Source organism: Leopardus geoffroyi, chromosome B4 (genome assembly GCF_018350155.1).
Source record: "Leopardus geoffroyi isolate Oge1 chromosome B4, O.geoffroyi_Oge1_pat1.0, whole genome shotgun sequence".
NCBI classification, from domain to species: Eukaryota; Metazoa; Chordata; class Mammalia; order Carnivora; family Felidae; genus Leopardus; species Leopardus geoffroyi.
In genome coordinates, this window is record NC_059341.1 from 132,606,079 (window position 1) to 132,626,245 (window position 20,167).

The window sequence follows — 20,167 nt, forward strand, 5'->3', positions numbered from 1 at the left end:
CGAGGACGGGGTGAGGGGCAGGGTCCGCCTGGGCCGGGATCCCCTCCTCTAGGACACCCTCCTCAACAGGGGGGGCACTGCCCCCGCACCCCCTCACGCTCACTTGCTGCAACCCCAACACAAACAGGTGCAGGTTATTAACGCTTCTGCAGAAAAGGGCAGTTTGGGGGCGCATCTGGCTTCGGCTCGGGCGATGATCTCGCGGTTCATGGTCTGAGCTCTCTGCTGTTGGCACGCAGCCTGCTTCAGATCCTTTGTCTCCCTCTCTCTCTCTGTCCCTCCCCAACTCACACACACCCTCCCCCCCAATCCAAATAAACATTGAAAAAAGAAAAAGGAAAGAAAAGGGCAGTTTCTCCAGCCCAGGTACTTATTCAGCCAGCAACTGTATATAACGGGTACCCTTGGTGCCTCCCCGCCAGCCCACTCTGCGGGCAGGGCACAAGCGTGGCATCACCCAGGGCTGAGGTCAAATCCAGCTTTCGCACCAAGCTGCACAGCCTAAAGCAACCTGTGCTGCACCTGTGAGCCCCGTTCCCCACACTGTAAAAGGGGACCGTCCCCACCCGTTCTCCAAGGCTGCCGTGGGGATGAAAAAGGCACATTCAGGCGCTCGCCACAGTTCTTCTTCTTAAGGGGAAGATCTGACTTTGGGGCAAAAATTGGGGGAACTGGGTGCCTGGGTGGCTCAGTTGGTTAAGCGTCCAACTCTTATTTCAGCTCAGGTCATGATCCCGCAGTCTGTGAGTTCGAGCCCTGCATCTGGCTCTGCGCTGATGGCACGGAGCCTAGTTGGGATTCAATCTCTCTCTCAAAATAAATAAACTTAAAAAAAGGCCGGGGGGGGGGGGGGGGGGGGGAAGGGGATGGTGGTGAGGGGTAAATCCAGGCCACAGAAAGCCAGGGTCCCGGCCAGCAGCCCATGGGTGCACACTGCTCTTGGGCCTCGGACACTCACCGATGCCCAGATGGGTGTTGATGGAGGCATAGCGGGCAGTGCCAGTCAAGTTCTTGTTTTCCCGGTAGGGGATATGCTGGTGGGTGCGGGCGTCCCGGTATTTCTTGGCCAGGCCAAAGTCGATGATGTACACCAGGTTGCCCTTCTTCCCCAACCCCATGAGGAAGTTGTCGGGCTTGACGTCGCGGTGTATGAAGTTCTTGGAGTGGATGTACTCGATGCGGCTGATCTGGGGAGGGGACAGCAAATCATTCAGCAAGCGGTCCACGGAAGGGCCTTCACCAAGCACTCTGCGCCAGGCCCCGGATTGGGGGCGGAGGACTGGGGTGGCAGGGACAGAAAACACATCCATGGTCCCTGCCCCGGGTAGGGGAGAAAGATCTGTCTGCAACTATGTAAGACGATTTCCAGGGGCAAGTCAGAGAAGGCTTCCTGGAGGAAGTGATACAGAAATTCTGAAAGAGGAGTTCACCGAGGTTGTTGTGAGATGGGGAAAGACAGCAAGATAGGAAACGAAACCTGGAAAGGCATCTGGGCCCCCATGGAAGCCTTTGCTGCCTGAAGCCAGAGTCAGAGAAGCATTTCGAAGGGTGTTCTGGCAACCAAATTACGGGGGAAAGGGGGAGAGGGAGAAGAGCCAATGAAGCCTCGACAATGGTGACAGAGATGGGAGTCTAAAAGACAGGATTTGGGGGCGCCTGGGTGGCGCAGTCGGTTAAGCGTCCGACTTCAGCCAGGTCACGATCTCGCGGTCCGTGAGTTCGAGCCCCGCGTCGGGCTCTGGGCGGATGGCTCAGAGCCTGGAGCCTGTTTCCGATTCTGTGTCTCCCTCTTTCTCTGCCCCTCCCCCGTTCATGCTCTGTCTCTCTCTGTCCCCAAAATAAATAAACGTTGAAAAAAAAAAAAAATTAAAAAAAAAAAAATTTAAAAGACAGGATTTGTCCCCCAACTTGCAAAGGACACCCAAGTCAGGCAGACACACAGACTCTTCTCTTCCTTTAAACATCAGGTCAGAAAAGTAAGTTGACTTACACGTGTACGATACACCCTCTGGCTAGTCAGTCCCCTTTCTGGACCTCAGGCTTCTGAAAATCCACAGCTTCCCTTGGCATGGCTGAGTACTTCCTAAGCCTTTATTGAGTGTCACATCCCGTGAGAACCTGACGACTCTCCTCTGCACACACACATTTAGACCAAAATTGCAGGTGCCTGCAGACTTTCTGTAGGTCAGCCGCAGACCCTGACCCCTGCCTAATAAGAGGTCTGTGTATCATTCCGGGTCCAACATTCTACGCTTTTGAGGCACCTGGCTGGCTTACTCAGCAGAGTGTGCGACTCTTGATCTCAGCGTCGTGAGTTTGAGCCCCACGTTGGGCGCAGAGCTAATTTAAAAATAAAGTAAGAGTCCAAAATTCTGTGTTTTTATATTTTTAAAGAGTTTTCCTCCCCTGAGTTTAACAGGGTGTCAGGACCCAAGGACAGCTCATCAGTAGGCATCTGCTCTGGTCCAGGCACCGTGTGGAGTCCCATTTGACCCCACAACGAACAACCCAGCAAAGGGGAGACTCTCATCTGAGACGACTGAGGCGCCGAGAGGCTTAGCGGTCTCCTACAGTCACCACAGCGGGGCAGGACCCAGGTCTGTATGATCACTAGTTTTAGAATCACCCGAGAGCAGAGTCCCAGGTCCTACCCCAAGAGCCCAACCCAGGATTTCTGGAGTGGGACCGGGAATCTGCATTTAACCCCTTCCTCCATTCTATAGCCAATGGTCAAGGACCCCTGGTCCCGGTCCAGGAACCAAGCCTGTCCTATGGCCCTGTCACTGTCTCCCGCTGTGGCAGCCTCCAGAGGCAGCGGGCAGAGCCGGCACCCTGTGCCCAGTGGCACGGTGGGGACGCAGCGGTTGGGCGGGCAGCTGCAAGCCCAGCAGAGCCCACGGTCCCTGGCTTGGGAGGGGAGGTGGGGGCTCACCATCTGGTCGGCCAGGAGCAGCACCGTCTTGAGGCTGAACTTGCGGGAGCAGAAGTTGAAGAGGTCCTCCAGGCTGGGCCCCAGCAGCTCCATGACCATCACGTTGTAGTCACCTTCGGCTCCGCACCACTTGATGGACGGGATTCCCACTGAGGGCCAGAGGGTGGGTGGGGGGGGGGGGGGGTCAGGGTAGGCCCTCCTGTGAACGCACGCGCATATTCATGCACAGTTCCTCACGCTCCGCCCCCAGGGCCCGACAGCTCTCACCTCCCCCCTGCATCATCTTGTAGAACTTGCTCTCGATGTGCAGCTGCGGGTGCTTCGTTTTCACACACTCTAGCTTGATGGCAACTTCTTCACCAGAGGCGATGTTGGCACCTGCCAGGGGCGGGGGAGGAGCACGAGGGACCTGGGTCACGCTGGGCCAGGCAGGTGGCCCCGGGCCAGGGCTAACTCGTGTTTGCCCCGGAGCAGTTCAGCACCCCTCGGGGGAGGCCGGAATGGTGGCAAAGGGCCCAGCACCGCATCCAAGGGAAGTGGAGGGGCTGCGGGCACAGGGCAGGAACCAGCCCAGCTCAGGCGACTGCAGAGCAAGAAGGGCAGCATGTGTGAGGGGAGGGATGGGAAGAACCGCAGACATGTCACAGAGCCACAGGCCGGCGCAGCGGGAAGGCCAGACGTAAAGGGAGACGTGTCGCGTAAAAGGAATTTTGTCCTGGTGAATGGGAGCCACTGAGCCGGAGAGGAGTGAGGTCAGTGGGATGTCGGTGTGGGAAGGAGAGAAGGGGGCAGGGCAAGGCTCTGTCTCAACAGAGACCCGAATCCAAATTGTGCCTTGCCTCAGTTTCCCCAGCTCCAATACTGAGTGGACTGAGCTAGAGGTCTGGGGGCTAGACTTGAGAGATGGGCCAGCTATAACTGTAGCTGCACCCACTAAAACAGTGTAGTCTTAACACACAAACAGAGCAGAAAGAACACTACCACGAGAAGAATTTAGGGTGAGGGAAGGTCTGAGTCTCAAGTCAGGGGAAAGGAGGAGGCTCTGTAATAAGGGTCCTTGGAACAGCCGGCCGGCCGGCCGAGAAAAGTCACCATAGTTCACACCGCACACCAGGAGAAAGCCCAAGTGAAGCAAAAGTGTGTAGAAAAAAGAAAAAGGTGGGGGGTGTAGGTGAGCATAGCCACTTTGCCCCCCCCCCCCGCCTTTGTTTTCAAGTTTATTTTGAGAGGGGAGGAACGAGAGAATCCCAAGCAGGCTCCTGGCTGTCAGCGTAGAGCCTGACGTGGGGCTTGAACTCACAAATCATGAGATCACCGTCTGAACTGAAATCAAGAGCCAGATGCTCAAGTGACTGAACCACCAGGGCGCCCCAGCCTTTTTTTTTTTTTTTTTTTTAATTTTTTAAAACATTTAATTTATTTTTGAGAGATAGAGACAGAGCGTGAGCAGGGGAGGGGTAGAGAGAGAGGGAAACACAGAATCCGAAGCAGGCTCCAGGCTCTGAGCTATCAGCACAGAGCCCACGTGGGGCTGGAACCCACAAACCATGAGATCATGACCTGAGCCAAAGTCGGACGCTTAACCAACTGAGCCACCCAGGCGCCACCCCCCCATTTTTTTTTTTTTTAAAGTAATCTCTACACCCAATGTGGGGCTTGAACTCACGACCCTGAGATCGAGAGCTGTATGCTCTACCGACTCAACCAGCCAGGCACCCAAGCATAGCCACTTTGAAAACCAGGTTGACATTTCTTCATCTAGTAAAGCTGAACACACACAAACCCTCGCCCAAGCAAGCCCACTCCTGAGTGTGTGCCCTCCAGAAACATGTGAGCCCCCAGGAGGACAAGAATGTGCACACCACCAAACCAGCCAAAGGTCCAACCTCCGAACGGCCAAGCCAGGACGCAGTCAGAGAGAGGAATGCCGCAGGGCAGTGCAGAGGAAAGGCTGGCGGGCGGCTCCCGGCATCTTCACACTCAGTACAAGAGAACAAGGGACGGCACCATTCACAGGAACCCAAGGTGAACACAACCCAGTGCCCAGCACCGAACCCGTGGACACACTGAATGCATCTCTCCACGCGGTGGGATGTTAACCCGCCCAAAAAGGGGACGAAGGCCGGACTCACGCTGCAACGCTAATGAACCTTACAAACACGCTACGTGAAGAGGCCAGACGCAAAAGCGTAAATATTGCATGATTCCGTTATCGGAAATGTCCAGAATAGGTCAATCTGCGGAGACAGGAAGTAGATTGGTGCCTGCCAGGGGTCGGGGGAGGGGGAAAGAGGGAGTACCTACTTAATGGGTACAGGGTTTTCTTTTGGGGTGATGAAAATGTTTCGGGACTAGGTAGGAATGGTGGTTGCGGCACGACACTGGGAACGTCCCACGGGCCACTTAACTGTGTACTTTAAAAACGGTTAACTTTCTTAACCGTGTACTTTAAAAACGGTTAACTTTCTTATGTGCATTTCACCTCAGCTGAAAAAAGAGGAAGACAGAACAAGGCAGGCACAGTTCAAAACGTGCAGTGCTGAGCGCTGTCAGGTCTAGGGATACAAACGTGATAAAACTCTTTAGCAAGAGGGAACGATTTCAATTGTCAGTGGTTCGCTCTGTGAGGGGAAAGCAGAGGAGGGGATACAGTGGGGTGCCAGGGGCCTGCAAGATGACAGGCGCGTCCTCCCCCGAGGGGAAGGGTGCCCAATACCATGCATATCTGTTGTACGTATTCCTTTGTGCCTACTCGACGCTTAATAGAAAGAAAACATCGAGGGGCGCCTGGCTGGCTCAGTCAGTGGAGCATGTGACTCTTGATCTCGGGGTTGTAAGTTCAAGCCCCACTTCGGTTGTAGAGATTACTTAAAAACAAAAAAAAAAATCTTAAAAAGTGAAAAAAAAAAAGAAAACAATGAGACGTTAGAGGAATAGAAGAGAGAACTGCCTTCTAACTTTGGGGTAGGCAAGCCTTTTAATCCCTGATTTAAAATCCGAAGGCCATTAAAAAAAAAAAGGGGGGGGGGGCTCTGTCCCATCCAGAAAGGGAATCCCTTCTCTGTGGCAAAAATACCAGCAACAAAGTCCTAAGAAATACATACTTGTAACTCTTCGCAGCGGCAAAGAGCTGGTGGCCCTACTACGTTAACGAGCTCCTACGCATCAGTCGGAAAAAGACTCAAGGCTCAAAGGAAATAGTGTAAAGAATCTGAACACACACTTGGAGAGGAGGAAACCATTCATATAAAAATGGCGTACTCTTATGAAAAGATGCTCAGCCCCCTTATAAGAGAAACGCACACGGTCCTGAAAAAGCACTCCCACCTCTGACGGGTGGCAATGCCACAGTGAGACGCGTGCGCTGTCCCGGCAGAGCTGTGGGGCGGTGGGCACTGTGCCCCAGGTGCATCCCCGCTCCCGCTTCGGGACTGCACTCCACACCCTGGCGAGTGCAAAAGAGGCCCGGGACGAGGCTGTCCGTGGTGAGCTGTTTCCAACAACAAAACGTGGACACAGCCCAGATGGCCATCATTCTGGCGACCGGGTTAAAGAAAGAAGGGCCCACCAATAACCCAGAATACAACGGAAAAAGAATGAGGAAGCTCTCTCTGTGCCCAAGCCGACAGATCTCAAAGATACAGGAAGTGAAAAAGCAAAGTACAGAATAGTATGTCTTCTCTGCTCTTTCCAGTTTAAAAACAAACAAACAGAGAGGTGGCGAGATCGTCCCTATCTGTGTTTGGTTGTATCTACGTAAGAGAACACTGCAAAGAAGCGTGAGAAACCAGTAAGGACCCGGGAGGGCTACAGGGCTACGCCGACCCCTAGCCCCGGAAGGGTGAAGGACACCACACTGGACACCAGGTTCCTCGTGGTCACTTTTTCCCAACACCTGTGTTGGAACAGAATTCACACACTTCCAATCACTTCTGAAGTATACAATGCAGTGGTTTTTCAGCATATTCACAAGTTCACCCCGAACACCAGGACCCCTCAGTACTCGCTCCACATCTCCCCCAAACCCCAGCTCCGGGCAAAACCACTCATCTCCTTTGTGTCTATGGATGTGCCTATTCTGGACGTTTCGTGTAAGTGAAGTCACACGACGTGCGACCTTTTGTGACTGGCTTCTTTCACTTAGCATGCTTTTGTGTTTTGGTTTTTGGTTTTGTGTCGTTGCATTTTTGAACCACGTAAAATGAAACTAAAATGAAAAAGAAAACAGAGGACCAAATCCAGGGAGCCATGGGAGAAAAAGTCCTTTGCAAACTGTAAAGCGCTTCTGGCACAGCAACAGTCATCGCTGGGGACAGCCACACACGTGTCTGGGGGACCGTAAGGTTGTGGCAAGGGAGAGGGTGTTTTGAGCGCCTGGCACGCAGTAAGTGCTCAACAAAAGTTGGGTTTGGTAAGTACCGGCCCCTGGGCTTCAGAGGTGAGCCCACATAGGTCCTAACCACGCGCAGGCCAGTGGGAGGAAAGGCCGCAAGGGCTCCCGATGCGTGAGCAGGACTGTGCCAGAGGGAGGTCACAGCACCTGCGAAGGCCAGACGGGAGTGGGGTGCAGCGAACTCTGAGTCGTTTGGTGCAGCCAGAGCTTGAGGTAGCTGAAGAAGACATGGGAAGAGGTGAGCAAGGGAGAGATCAGAAGGGTCTCAAATGCCAGGCTAAGATCCTGGCCATGAGCCTGAGACTCCGCAGGCCAGGTATGAATGCCTTATTACAGGCTTTCTCGGCCTTCCCACTGACACCTGAGGCCCAGCAGTTCTTTGCTGTGGGGACTGTCCTGTGCATTGCTGTGCCGTTAGCAGCATCTCTGACCTCCACCCACCAGCTGCCAGCGGTACCCTCCTCTTCCCCGAGTTGAAACGATCAAAAATGTCCCCAGATCTTGCCAAACGTCTCCTGTGGGACAAATAAATCTGTACTCCCCCCGGCCTCGTTCGGACCCACCGCCGTATTAGAAAGGACTGGAAGGGCATGTGAGGGGCGAGGGAGCCCCAGAAGGAGCCGCTCCAACTAACTGTCCAGGCAAGAGCTGACTGTGGTCCCAGCCAGGCAGGAGGCAGAGACCTTGACACTTTGGAAGTGGGGCCTCTTATGATTCAGCAGATGTGTGCAGCAGGGAGAGGGGGAGAGGGGAAGGAGCCCTTTATTCCTTTGAACTCTCCTGCAGTCCCGCCAGGACTACTGTTTGTATCTCTCCTTGACAGCCACAGAAACTAAAACACCAAAGGTCAAAGACTAAATGCCACGCTCGCTTCCCCAGGACACAGACCTCACTCCTAGGCCAAGGCTTCGTGTCCCTGCAGAGTGCTGGAAAGCCACCACAGCTGCCTGCCCCCAAAGGCTCCCACCACCACAAGGCCCCTTTTGCTGCCTCTGGGTTCTATCAGGAAGCTGCAAGCCTTGTCTCTGAGCTCCCTTCGTTCGGCTACTGAGGCTCAGTAAGGTGACGTAACTGGCCCAAGGTCATAGGTCTAGCTGGGGGCAGAGCCAGGATTTAAATGTTAGTTCCCAAAGACTCTTTTTTTTTTCTCTACTCCACCTGTCTAGCAGCTCAGTCGTTCAATCAACAGACACAAACACAGTGAGCCCTGGACCACTGAGGCAGCCCTGCCCTGGATGAACACCGCTCACCTTCTGTGGAGGCAATGGAGGAGAATTCTAAGTGAAGAGTGCCAGAGCAGGGGTGGTGGAGGTGACCCAGCGGTTGGATACAGTGGCCCTGCTGGGGGATGGGCCAGTCTGGAAAACAAACTTGGGACACGGAGAAGGGCTTGGAGCCGGCCAGCCCTAGGATCTGGGGCCTGGGGAAGTCCTGGGTGGGGAGAGGGGGTGACCAACCTCACGTGGGGGCTCATTCTCCCCAGCACAGACTCACATATATAATCAGGGACCTGGCTGGACTGGAAGTGCAGAAGAAAGCACCCCCACAACCACCTGTTGGGGAGCACCGTCCCCTCGCCATTGAGAACCGAGGAGCAGACACTAAGAGGCATAGGGAGTTCTCAAGGGCGCACAGCCAGTGGTGGTAGAGTGGGCACAGTCTCGGCCACTTCTGGACCCCGTGTAGCTGACCTGAGGCCCTGACAAAGCTGGTCCCACTCTCCTGGTTGTCCCCTTATGATACTTGGAGGCGGGACCGGAAGAGAAGCTGCAGGCCTCGAAGCCATATCCACAAAGCACTCGCCTTCGGGTGATCCTGGAAAGCAGGGCCTGGAGGCCGCACCCAACCCCACCTGCAGAGGCCATCTGGAGTCAGGCCCTGGCACAGGCACCAGCGACAAGAATGCAGCCAGAGCTCTGAACAAAGGGAGCCAGCGAGGCCAGCCGGGGAGGCCCTACAATCGCCACTGTCCCCACACTAGCAGGAGCCCAGGAATGAGCAGGACGCGGCGTCATGCCAGGACCCCCTCGGCCTGAGCACCCAGCAAAGGCTGGACAGGGCAGCTGCTCAGGGCAGAACGGGCTCCCCACCTCCACTCAGGCCGAAGGGGACCCAAATCCTTTGGACAGTAGCAAATCCCAAAAAAGACGGAGGGCTGGCGGGGGGGGGGGGGGGGGGGGTGGCAACATAAAAACACTACCGCTGGGCCGACACGTGCGGGCGTTGTGCACACTCTGATCTCGTGACTTCTCACCACCCTGCGGGCCTCATGACCCCGTTTTACTGACAGGGGAGCCAAGGCTGGCAGAGGTCATCGCCTGTTCAAGGGCATACGAGAAGCACCCTGGTAGAATTTACATCAGGGCCTGTCCAAAGAGAAGCAAATCTGGGTCTGGTTTTTAAAATAAACTAGATAAACAGGAAGTCCTGCCCCCAGGGAGGTCCCACCACATGGACCAGGGACACTAGCTTTCTGAAATGACCTTGGCCTGCCTCTCCCCATTCTGTTCCCTTCTGCAAAGAGAAGGCCCTGGATTGGATGCCTCCTAGAAGCAGATGTGCACGTGTGCCAAAAACTACTCCCCATGCCTTTTGCTCTTGGTCAGCCAGGCCTCAACATCACACAAACTTCCCATATGGGGACACTGAGGCACAGAGCAGCCACACGACTTTCCTGCAGCTGCACAAAGCCAGGTCTGGAACTCGGGTCTGTCTGACGTCTTCCCCTCATGTTCTGTCACACCCTCTCGCTCATGTGGGGTATAAAGACTGCCTTTTCTAGTGTTCAAGAGAAACCCTGGGTGGCCAATTTGACGGTACCGCACCTGCTTCTTGATGTGTGCGGAAGGGACAGCACGGCTCTAGAGGCTGCTGCTGTGCGGGGCGACCACATTCAACTAGGACCCTGCCCAGAACCAACTACATGCTCAGAGAACGTCCCCTCCCTGTCCCCTCCGATGGGGGAGGCAGCAGCTCACCAAGAAGGAGTCCGTACCCCAAGAGGGCAGAGACCCAGACCACTGGGTGAGAGAAACCCCCTCCTCCCCAAGTTCAGAACCAATGAGCACAGCACGCTGCCTTGATGTTTTCTTTTCTCTGCCCGGGACAGAAATTATTTACCTTGCTTTTCCAAGGAGGAAAAGAGGGACAGGAATGAGGATAAACCCCAGGGGCTGGCCACCCTGCTCTAACAACTCCCATTCAAGGTTACCCACACAGTATCTCCCCTCCAGACCCTTTTCTGCCAGGTCAGGGAACGGGGTGAGCAATTCGTTTCAAATGACAACACGGGAACAAACTCAGACTTTCAACAGGAAGCACATCCGGAGAGAAAGATCCAGAACGCTATGGCCAGACCCCTACCCCCCACCCCCACCCAGAGGTTACTGGGAGAGCCTGCGTCATTGTTATTCCGAAGCCCGCCTGGGCTGAATTCCAGGGGGCCCCCCAAGCAGAGGGAGGGGGCCCAGGCTTCCTCTGCCTATTAGCATCCTTCTCCCAGGAGGCAAGAAACAGGGGTGCTACCCCAGCCTGGCCTTTCCCACGCCCGGCTGGAGACTCAGGTCACCTGCAGCTGGAAACCAGAGCTAAAAATACCCTCTTCTGCCCAGCCTGCAGCAGGTGGGCACCCCACCCCACCCTGACTGCGTGAGGAGCCCCCTGGCCTGCCTCCCCCACAACCTGCTGCTTCCCTCCTTACCTGGGATGGCCCTGGGGACAAAATGGCCCAAACATGCCACGGGAGGCCTGAAGCCAAGTTCTGGCTTCAGAGCCTGAAGACCTGCCACATTCCCTCCTGCTTGTCCCCGGCGCTGTCCCCAGGGCCCCAAAACCACTAGGCCGGAACCAGAGACACTTACCCAGGTAGATGTCTCCAAAGGACCCACTCCCGATCTTCCGTCCCAGGCGGTACTTGTTCCCCACACGCAGCTCCATGACTCACTCTCGCTGCGGAGGGAAGCAGAGACACACGGGTCAGGGAAGCGGGGAGCCGGGAAGGGAGCCTAGGCCGCTAGACCCCACCACATCCCCCCCCAAAGGCCAGGGAAAGACCCAAGGAACTCGGGAGACCAACATTCTCCCTCCCACTGTACAGGAAGAGATTTGGCCTGGCTTTGCCCGAGGGCATCCAGGTGTCAGGTGGCCTGATGGCCTCCACATGTGAGCAATAGCGGAGGCGGGCTGAGAACACATGTCAGGGTGGCCGGGCAGAAGGCGGAATTGGAGATAAGGCCCGGGAGGAAAGAGCCAAGCAAGCATCTCCTCGGGGGCCACTCATCTGGGGACCCTCCAATAAGAGCCTCTCAGGTGCGGGCCAGTCACAAAGGGCCAAGACCCTGAAAGGAAAATCAAAGACAAAGGGGGTGATGGGGGGGGGGGGGACACAGGAGCTGCTCGTTCTGGGGGTGCTACCATGGCAACCACCGGCAAGTTCCAACCTCCAGGGACGGAAGGACAAGGTGAACCCTAACCCCGGCCCCCACCCCTAACCTTCTCTGCTTCTAGTGCCAGGAACTGGACACGAGGCCTCCACGGCCTGGCCTGGTCTTTCCAGAAGCCAGAACTTGCCAGTGTGCAGTGTGCCCTGCTGGAGAGGGGCCTCCTCCCCAACTCAGGGGGCAGCCAGGAAAGGGGGCCACCAGAACACCCAGTCACCTCCCTCTCCCACAACACCAAGCACCTCACACAGGTCTCGCTGCACGTAGTTTTGGGGACAGACAGTTTGGGGTTGGCTTCCTTCAAGACTAGAAGGAGGGTCTCCCCAGAGGGCCCCACAGAGCAACTGAGGCAACCAAAGCCAGGTTTTTAGCCACTGGCCTCTGGGGTGGCAGGAGAGGTCTGAGGGAAGGATGCTGATGTGAGCAGCTCCCCTCCTTCCTGTGCCCCATCCTGTGGCCAAGCCCATGAGACATCAGGGGCCACCCCGGTGGGGATCCCTGCGCCCTCCAGGATCCTGGCCTGCAGAAGAAGAAACTCAAAAGGCCAGGAGATGGTTTCTACAGTCAGGGGAGAGGGGATGGTGAACTATCAAATGGGGAGAAAGACGGGGGATCCCTAACGTCTCAGAGTGTTCATATGGGGGGGGGTCTCCCTTTGCAGACAGGGAACTAGGGAGGCCACATCACCTGCCCCACACTCCCCAGCAGCAACTTGGTGGCAGTCTCCTCACCTCGGACCCAGACGGGGTTCCCGCTGCCCCACCTGACACAATCAGGACTGATGTCCTGCCAGGCCTGGGAAGCAAAGCAGGAAGACGGAAAAGCAGCTGTACCAGGCACAGCAGCCCTGCCTCTTTCCTATGCCAAACGCTATCCCCAAAGCCAGACCCACCTGGGAGGGGAGATGGGCGAGATCTAGTTCACAGATGGCCAGGCTGGAGCTCTCTGGCCCCGCAGAGGCCAGAAGCCAACAGCTCCTGCCCAGGACACACATCCAGCCCTGGCACCTAACCCCAGGGAGCCGCCACTGGCCCTTCCCCCGGTGGCCACAAGGAAGTAGCCTCCACCCCATGCCAGCCAAACTCTGGGCTCTCAACCAAGGGCCTCTGCCCACACGCCTGGCCAGTCCCGGCTGAGGTGCCGCGGCTGCCAGCGGAACACTCTCCACATTTGCAGAAAACTCACATTTCACATACACACCGACCTGTGTGTACCCACCAAAGGAAGAAAGAAAAGCAGACGCACACCGTGAGCCGCACAGAGGGGGAGGGGACGGGGGGGGGGGGGGTCACGGGTGTGTACATACACAAACACTGCCCCCCCAGTCCGTTTTCTGCCAACGCCAATTCAGAGACCACACATGGCAGCCAGGAAAGCCGCAGGTTAGGAGAGAAACATAAATATACCCGCATCCTATATTACATAAATACCCACGCCAGGTTATATAAATACCCGCGCCCTCCGTCTGGGTGTCTTACATAAATTACATAAATACACTGCACATGACCCCCCAGCCCCTCCCCACTCACCGGGCTGTGGGCAGAGAAGGAAAGAAAAGAGGGTGCAAACAACAGCCCTGCAGGAAACCACGGCTGGGCGCTAGCCACCCAGACCCGGGGCGGGGGGCAGGGCCCCAGAGAGAGCCTAGACTGTCCCAGCACTGTCCCCAAAAAAGCCACCCAGAGGAAAGGAGAAAGGATAGAGTCAGGAAAAGGAGAAGCTTTCCAGTTCTTTGCCGATTCTCCCATGGGGGGGGGGGGTAGGGGGTGGGAGGGGGGGTGGAAAAAAACGAAGTGAAAAAGAAAAAAAAAAAAAAAGGCAGACGCAAATCCGGAGTTTCAGCTGGTTAAAAAAAAATTACACAAACTACCAAGCAGCAGAGCACATGGACAGTTTTCTTACTCTCTGATACCCCCTCACCCCCCAGCCAGAGCCCTTATCACTGGACCATTAAAATAAAAATTGGAAGGACGCTCTAGACAGTAAGGCAAAGGAGCCCCCAAACAGGCATTCGCTGGGCGTAACTTCAGACACTCTGGATCCCCTTCTCCCCAAATCCTTCTCCCTGAGGAAGGCTGTGCCCAGGAGGGTTGTGCTGAGAACACAAGCAAGAGAACTAAGGGAAAAGTTGGGGAGGGGGCTCACCCCACTTTGAGTTTGGGCGTGAAGAGGAGCTTGGGAATCCTCTCCCTAGAGAGACCCGGACAAAACATAGTTTGTGTCCACGGAGACTCGCAAAACATGTATTTCTCCCAGCAGAAACGGAAGAATGCGATCTGATAAATAACCCCCACCCCTTTCTTTCTCTCCACAAAGGAAAACAGAATCTGTGGCTGAGTGACCACACACCCCATCACCTCAGGGCCCCCAGGCGCCCCCCGAGCACCCCCATCCAACACACGGGAGCGCAGCCTTGCTGACCCCAGGTCCGGAGCCCCGAGCCGGGAGAGAAGGGGGGAGGCGCTGCTGATTGTCCAGTGAAACACACAGAAGCCCAGGGTTTGGCCGAGAAGCCCGAATCAACAGTATCAACAGTCTAGGGTGGCCCCAGCACCCTAGTCCCGGACCTCCCCCTCCCCCCCGCAGCGTCCCCCCCAATCCCAGCCCGGGGTGGCCTCTCGGCCGGCTGGGGCCTTGAAGGGTCCAGCTGGGGGAGGGGGAGGCGGGCCAGACTGGGGGGGCCTCCCCCGGTTAAGCCTGCAAAATAATAGTCACCCTCCTCCTCCTCGTCCCCAGCCGCGCCTTTGTCCTCGCCGGGCCGAGCGGGCGGCGCCCGGGCTGCCCCCCCTCCCCGTACCCGAGTGCGAACGCGCGTGTGTCCGCCCTCCCCTCCCCTCCCTCTCGCGCAAAAACAAAGAGGCGGAGGGAGCCCCGTTTCCCCCCGGGTTTGCGCCCCTCCGCGGGCCCGCGGCCCCCCAATATTTACCCCGCCGGGAAGGCGCCGGTACCGGGCCGCTGCTCTGGGGGCTGCCGCGGGCGGGGGCGGCCCGCCGGGGCGGATGCCGGAGGATTCGCGGAGCCGCCCGGCGCGCCAGCCTCTCCCGGCCCAGCCGCCGCCGCCGCCGCCGCCGCCGCCGCCGCGCTCCGCTCCGCTCGGCCCCGGCCGGGCTCTGGCTCTAGGTTCTCGCCGCCGCCGCCGCCACCTCCCTCCTCCGGGCCCTCCTGCCCGCCCGCCCCCGCCGCCGGCTCGCGCGCTCCCGCCCGGCGCGCGCCCGCCGGCTCCCATTGAGCCCCGGGCCCGACCGCTGATGTCATCCCCGGCCCGCCGCCGCCGCCCCGGAGGATTTAAAGGGCCCGCGCCCTCGGCTCCCGGGGACGCTGGTGGGGGGAGGGGGGCGCGGCAGGGAAACACAGTCCCCCAGCCTGGCGAGGAGCGCGTTGCGGGAAGGCGGTCTTACGTGTGGGGCCGGGGAACACACAGACACCGACACCCTGATCCAGTCTGGGGCACAGGTGGAAAACGCTGGGTGGGGGTGGGGAGGAGGCGGGCGCACGAAAAGCTGGGGTTTTCTAGACCCAGAGCCTCCTCTTCCACCTGCTCGGTTCTCTCTCCTCTCAAACCAGAGGAGAATGTTTCGGGGGCTCTGAGGACTGCAGAGGACACAGTCCAGGTTAATTCAGGGGTCAATGATTTGGCAGGACAGCAAGAGATAGGGATGTTGACAAAAGACCCAGGGAGGTAGCCAGGGCTCAGCTATCCTCACCACCACCACCACCCCCCATAGAAAGATCAAAGGCAAAGACCTTTTCCGTCTCCCTCCCTGCTTTTCCAGCAGCTCAAACTGTGATGGGTACAAAACAGACCCCCAAACCCTAATCCTGGTCTCACTGGTTTCATGAGGAACCCCACACACTGCCATGGAACTAACACTTGAGTCAGGAGCGCCAGTGGTGCAAGGTTAGCTAAGGCACCTCCCAACTCTGGGCTTGGGGTTCCATATCTGCAAATCAGGAAGAAGACCCTGCTCCCCAGGTCACTGGGAGAATTAATTAAGGCTTCTCACCAGCTTCCAGGGTAGCCAATGAAAGGTTCTAGGGCAAAGTTATTAAGACGATATTGACACTGCGCCATGCACAGCTCCAAATTATGACACACATCCATTCACAGGCACAACTGTGATTGCGGACACACAAAATGCCAGAGTGCACTGTATCCAATCCCGGAAGCATGGTTCCCGGGAAGAGTCACTTCTATAATAACTGCATCTTCCCTCAAGCCTGAGGGACTTAGTCACACACTGTCCAAACTGGTGGGAGCCCGGCAGACCAGGCTCTTCTCTATCACACAGCAGGAAATGGGACCCAGAGAGGGGAGGGGTTTGCTCAGGACCACACAGCACAGCCAAAGAGATAGCTCTGTTCTCCCGATGTCCCTGGAAGACTGAGTCTATCATGAGGTCATTTCCAAGAGCAGGAAAGTGACAACAAACCTTCTCCCAGGGGAGATCAGCAGTCAGCTGGGGACCTGACCTCAGCACACCCTTTGCCAGAGCAGGGGTCACCAGGGAAGGTGGTGGGCGTTTCTTTGTTATTTATACTGTTTTGTTCATTGATAACCAGTATTGTAAACAGGCCGATTTCATGTTACAGATCCATATTCCCTATTTCTCTTGAAGGCCTGGGAAAACGGGCAACTCTGGGTCCAAACTCACACCGGGCTGTGACCACACTCAGCTGGCCGAGGCAGCAGCCCCCCATCTCGTTTCCTCACGTGAGTCTGTTGTATCCATTTTTATGACTTCCTTCATCCCCTAGAAGTCCCCAAGTGTGACCCTGTCCTAGAGGCCAGCCACCACCCTGTGATACATACCAATGCCCTTTGTCATCTGTTCTCATCTCAATCTCACCAACCCTGAATCCAGAGGCTCTGTTTCCAGTGTCCAAGGATGCCAGCCCTCCATGGGGCTGCATGTTCTCCTAAAGTGACACAAGGTGCCCAGGCCTGGGGCCCCAGGCAGAGGGCCCTTGGAAGTACTGAGCAAGGGTGGAATGCACCCCTGTGTCACCGCCCACCCCTCCGACCTGGGCTCTGCTTCCCAATTATGGCCTCCCTCTCCAGGAAGGGACTGGTCCAGCTTTAGCATCCACGAAGCACCTGGCCCTGGGGGAGGTGGTTAACCTCTCAGACAACAACAGATTAAATCCTACTCTATTCTTTCCCTGAGTTTACACAGCACAGAGCACAGAGCCCGCATCTGAGGCTCTTAACAGTGCTTGCCTAAGGGCACGCATTAACCACAAAGTCCCGGTTTCCCTGTCCAATCTTGTCACACCCCCACCCCCCACGGAAGGATCCTGGTCAGTTTCCTGGGCCACCCAGTCTTAAGATCTACTTGTCCCCTAAGGCCTGCTCCAAGGCTTTCTCCTGCTGTCTCCACCCACCGCCCACACCCAGACTCTGATTACCTATGTGTGGGCCCCAGTTCTCCTCTTTCCTAAACTCCTAGAAGACTAGCCCCCCAGGGTCCTTCTAAAGAGCTTTGCAGCTCAGCTCTAAGGAGAGACTGAGATGTGACACAAAACTGAGTGGAGGAATGGAGGCAGTTCCAAGGGGGGGGGGGGGGGGGGGGAGAAAGCTTACAGAGTTCTAGCAGCCTCTGGGCCTGACTTCTGTCTTCATACTAGGTTCTCAATGATTCCTCCTGGGACGTAACACCCAAGGTGTGGCCCGCTTGAGTTCACCCCAGTCCGCTCCCTGCACACCCACTCACTCACCCAGAAGATGCAATCAACCTTGAACAATAGGTCGCAGCTCACATGGGCCCCACCCTGGAGTCTGGCTGCTCTGCACTGGGGTCAGGAGGAGAGACTCCCCAACACTCTCCCAATCTGACCCTACTGTTTCCTTGGCACCCTGGAGCACCGGGCTGGGGATCTCAAGGAATGCCCTGGAACTGCCAGACCACAAAACAATATTGCAGAAGAAACCAGAGATGGGGGGGGGGGGGGGAAGTTTTCAGTCCTACCAAAGGGATCTGTAATCTGAGTCTTGACTGTGGGCACCCTGGGGTTTACTAAACATTAGGGAAGGTCCTTCAAATGGCCCTATGCAATCTGTGCAGAGGCCTTAGCCCTGGCTGTTCCTGCTGCCTGGGATGCTTTTCCCTCAGACACCCACATGGCTCATTCCCTCACCTCCCTGAGGTCTTGGCTTTCACCCCCTTCACAGAGAGATCTTCCAGTCCTCCTAACTGAAGATCCTGACCCCACTAGGGCACTACTTCCCCCTTTCTCCACTTCATTTTTTCCTGGCATTTATCTCTCTATAATACATTCTCTATGTATCATTTCTCTAACATATTCTCTATATAACGTATCTCTCTATAACGTATTCTATATGATACTTACTTGGATTTTTTTTTTTGGGGGGTCTGAGTCTCCTTCTAGAATAAAAGCTACATGAAGGCAGGGCATTATTGCTATTTTGGGGACACCGCTGGTCACCAGTATCAAGAATAGTGTCTCTGGCGGGGCGCCTGGGTGGCTCAGTCGGTTAAGCGGCCGACTTCAGCTCAGGTCATGATCTGATAGTTTGTGAGTTCAAGCCCCACATCAGGCTCTATGCTGACAGTTCAGAGCCTGGAGCTTGCTTCCGATTCTGTGTCTCCCTCGCTCTCTGCCCCTCCCTGGCTCACACTCTGTCTCTTTCAAAAATAAAATAAAACATTAAAAAAAAATTAAAAAAAAAAAAAGAATAGCGTCTGGCACACAGGAGGTGTGAATGAATATTTGCTGAATGAGCGAATGAATAGTCTGTGAAGAGACAGCCTTCACTCTCTCTGACAAAACAAGAGCTACACATATTGAGCACCTACTGTGTGCCAGGCACTCTATAGGACACATTACCCGCATTGAGACATCCAACCTACACGTCCATCCTCAGCAGAGGAAGTAGACCAACAGAATCTGTGCCCCTAACCACTTCTCCCAAGCTGGTGGAGAACACAGGGCAGAGACGAGTCCCCGGCCCCTCCATCAGACTCTTGAGCCCCTCTCCTAGAAAAGCAATTCTGGGCCCCACCAAGAGCCACAGGAGCCCGAGGGGGCTCCTTGATTCCAGCTCGATCATTCTTCAGGCGGAAAATGAGCCCCAGGGAGCCTCACTCAAAGTCACAAAGGTAGCCCAAGACGGAAGCCCACTGGGTTAAGAAGCTGGCCTCGAATGCTGCCTTCGCTCCTTTTGAACCGTGTGACCCTAGGAAAGTTCCTTAACCTCTGAGTCTCGTTTGTAAAATGGGGATAATACAGATGATGATGCACAGGCAAGTTAGCCCAGAAGAGGCCCTGAGGGAGAGGAAGATGTTGAAAATGTTGTGAGGAGTGGGCAGGGAGGGATATCCAGACCACCTGACTCGGACTTCTAGCACACAGGCTGCATCACCTCCGGCTTCTTCTTCCCTTGCCCTCCCCGTCCCCTTGAGTGGAGGTGGGCGGAGGTATGCACATGCAGGGGGGCCCAGGAGAGCCACTGGCCTTGCCCACCCTGCGTCTTCACCTATGGCCTTGGCTCTCGGATGCCCCTACAGGGCGTTTTCTGAGTCTTCCTCTTCTTAGCTGCTACTCGTGCCTCTCCCAAGACCCCCGAGGGTCAATGACCCACCACAGGCTCCAAGGGGTCCTCCTCCAGCTTGCCAGCCTGAAAATGCTGCCCTGTTGCATTCTTCTCGCCCAGTGAGGCCTTGGCAGCTTGCCCCCAGACTCTTCCATGATGTTCCACCCACCTCTGACTGCTCTCAGGGCAGCTGCAAGGGACTTGGCCCGGGCCTCTCCAGACTCCACTGGCTCTAGATGCTTCTCCTGGTGATCTCACCACATCGCCATGCCTGGTCTTTCTCCGGCAGTGGTTCCTCCCTCCTCCTCCTCCTCCAGCTTCAGTGGTGAGGCAGCCGGGTACGGTAGAGGGGCCAGGAAGCCCACATTTGAGTCCCAGCTCAGCCACCGGATTTCAGCAGGAATTTGGAGAATTCGCAGCCCCTCTCTGAGGGGCTGGACAAGGAGAGCTCTAAGGCCCTTTCTTCAGTCTCCCCATCTATAAACTAAGGGCTGGACTGGAGGGGGAAGGCCTACACATTCCACATCTGGGGCACTCTGTTGAGATCCCGAGGTCACACACATGTGGGCTCAGAGGGAAAGGGTTTTCTCCCCCCACCACTCCCATATTTAAAACATCGCACACATCCCATCAGCAACACCTCCCAACTGTACTCTGAACCCAGTCACCTCTCACTGTCTACATCCTTCACTCGGCTACTACAGTGGTCTGTTACCTGGGAGATCACACCCCTCGGCTACCGAAAATACACCAGTAGTTTCTGTCCTTAGCGTGCGATTCATGTTCTTTCCCAGGCCTGCTATGATCTGGCCCCCAGCCTGCCTCTCGGACCTCATCTCAAACTATCTTTT

At 56.2% G+C, this 20,167-nt stretch overlaps 1 protein-coding gene across 14 annotated transcripts in view; it reads right to left on the reverse strand.

Annotated features, from left to right (window-relative positions):
* The window catches only part of LOC123592180 (casein kinase I), a 35,260-nt gene that overhangs the window by 9,333 nt on the left and 5,760 nt on the right, over window positions 1-20,167 (reverse strand). For 3 of the 14 annotated variants that reach the window (XM_045467195.1, XM_045467194.1, XM_045467196.1), the window contains exons 1-5: window positions 14,691-14,904; window positions 11,186-11,273; window positions 3,200-3,310; window positions 2,933-3,081; window positions 959-1,187 (exon numbers count right to left, since the gene is read on the reverse strand). In XM_045467195.1, coding sequence (XP_045323151.1) covers window positions 959-1,187; window positions 2,933-3,081; window positions 3,200-3,310; window positions 11,186-11,261 — 565 coding nt within the window. In that variant the 5' untranslated portion in view covers window positions 11,262-11,273; window positions 14,691-14,904. Of the gene's footprint in view, window positions 1-958; window positions 1,188-2,932; window positions 3,082-3,199; window positions 3,311-11,185; window positions 11,274-12,656; window positions 12,921-14,479; window positions 14,544-14,690; window positions 14,953-20,167 lie in introns of those variants that run through there. The other 11 variants (XM_045467201.1, XM_045467198.1, XM_045467200.1 and 8 more) reach the window with 9 other exon arrangements.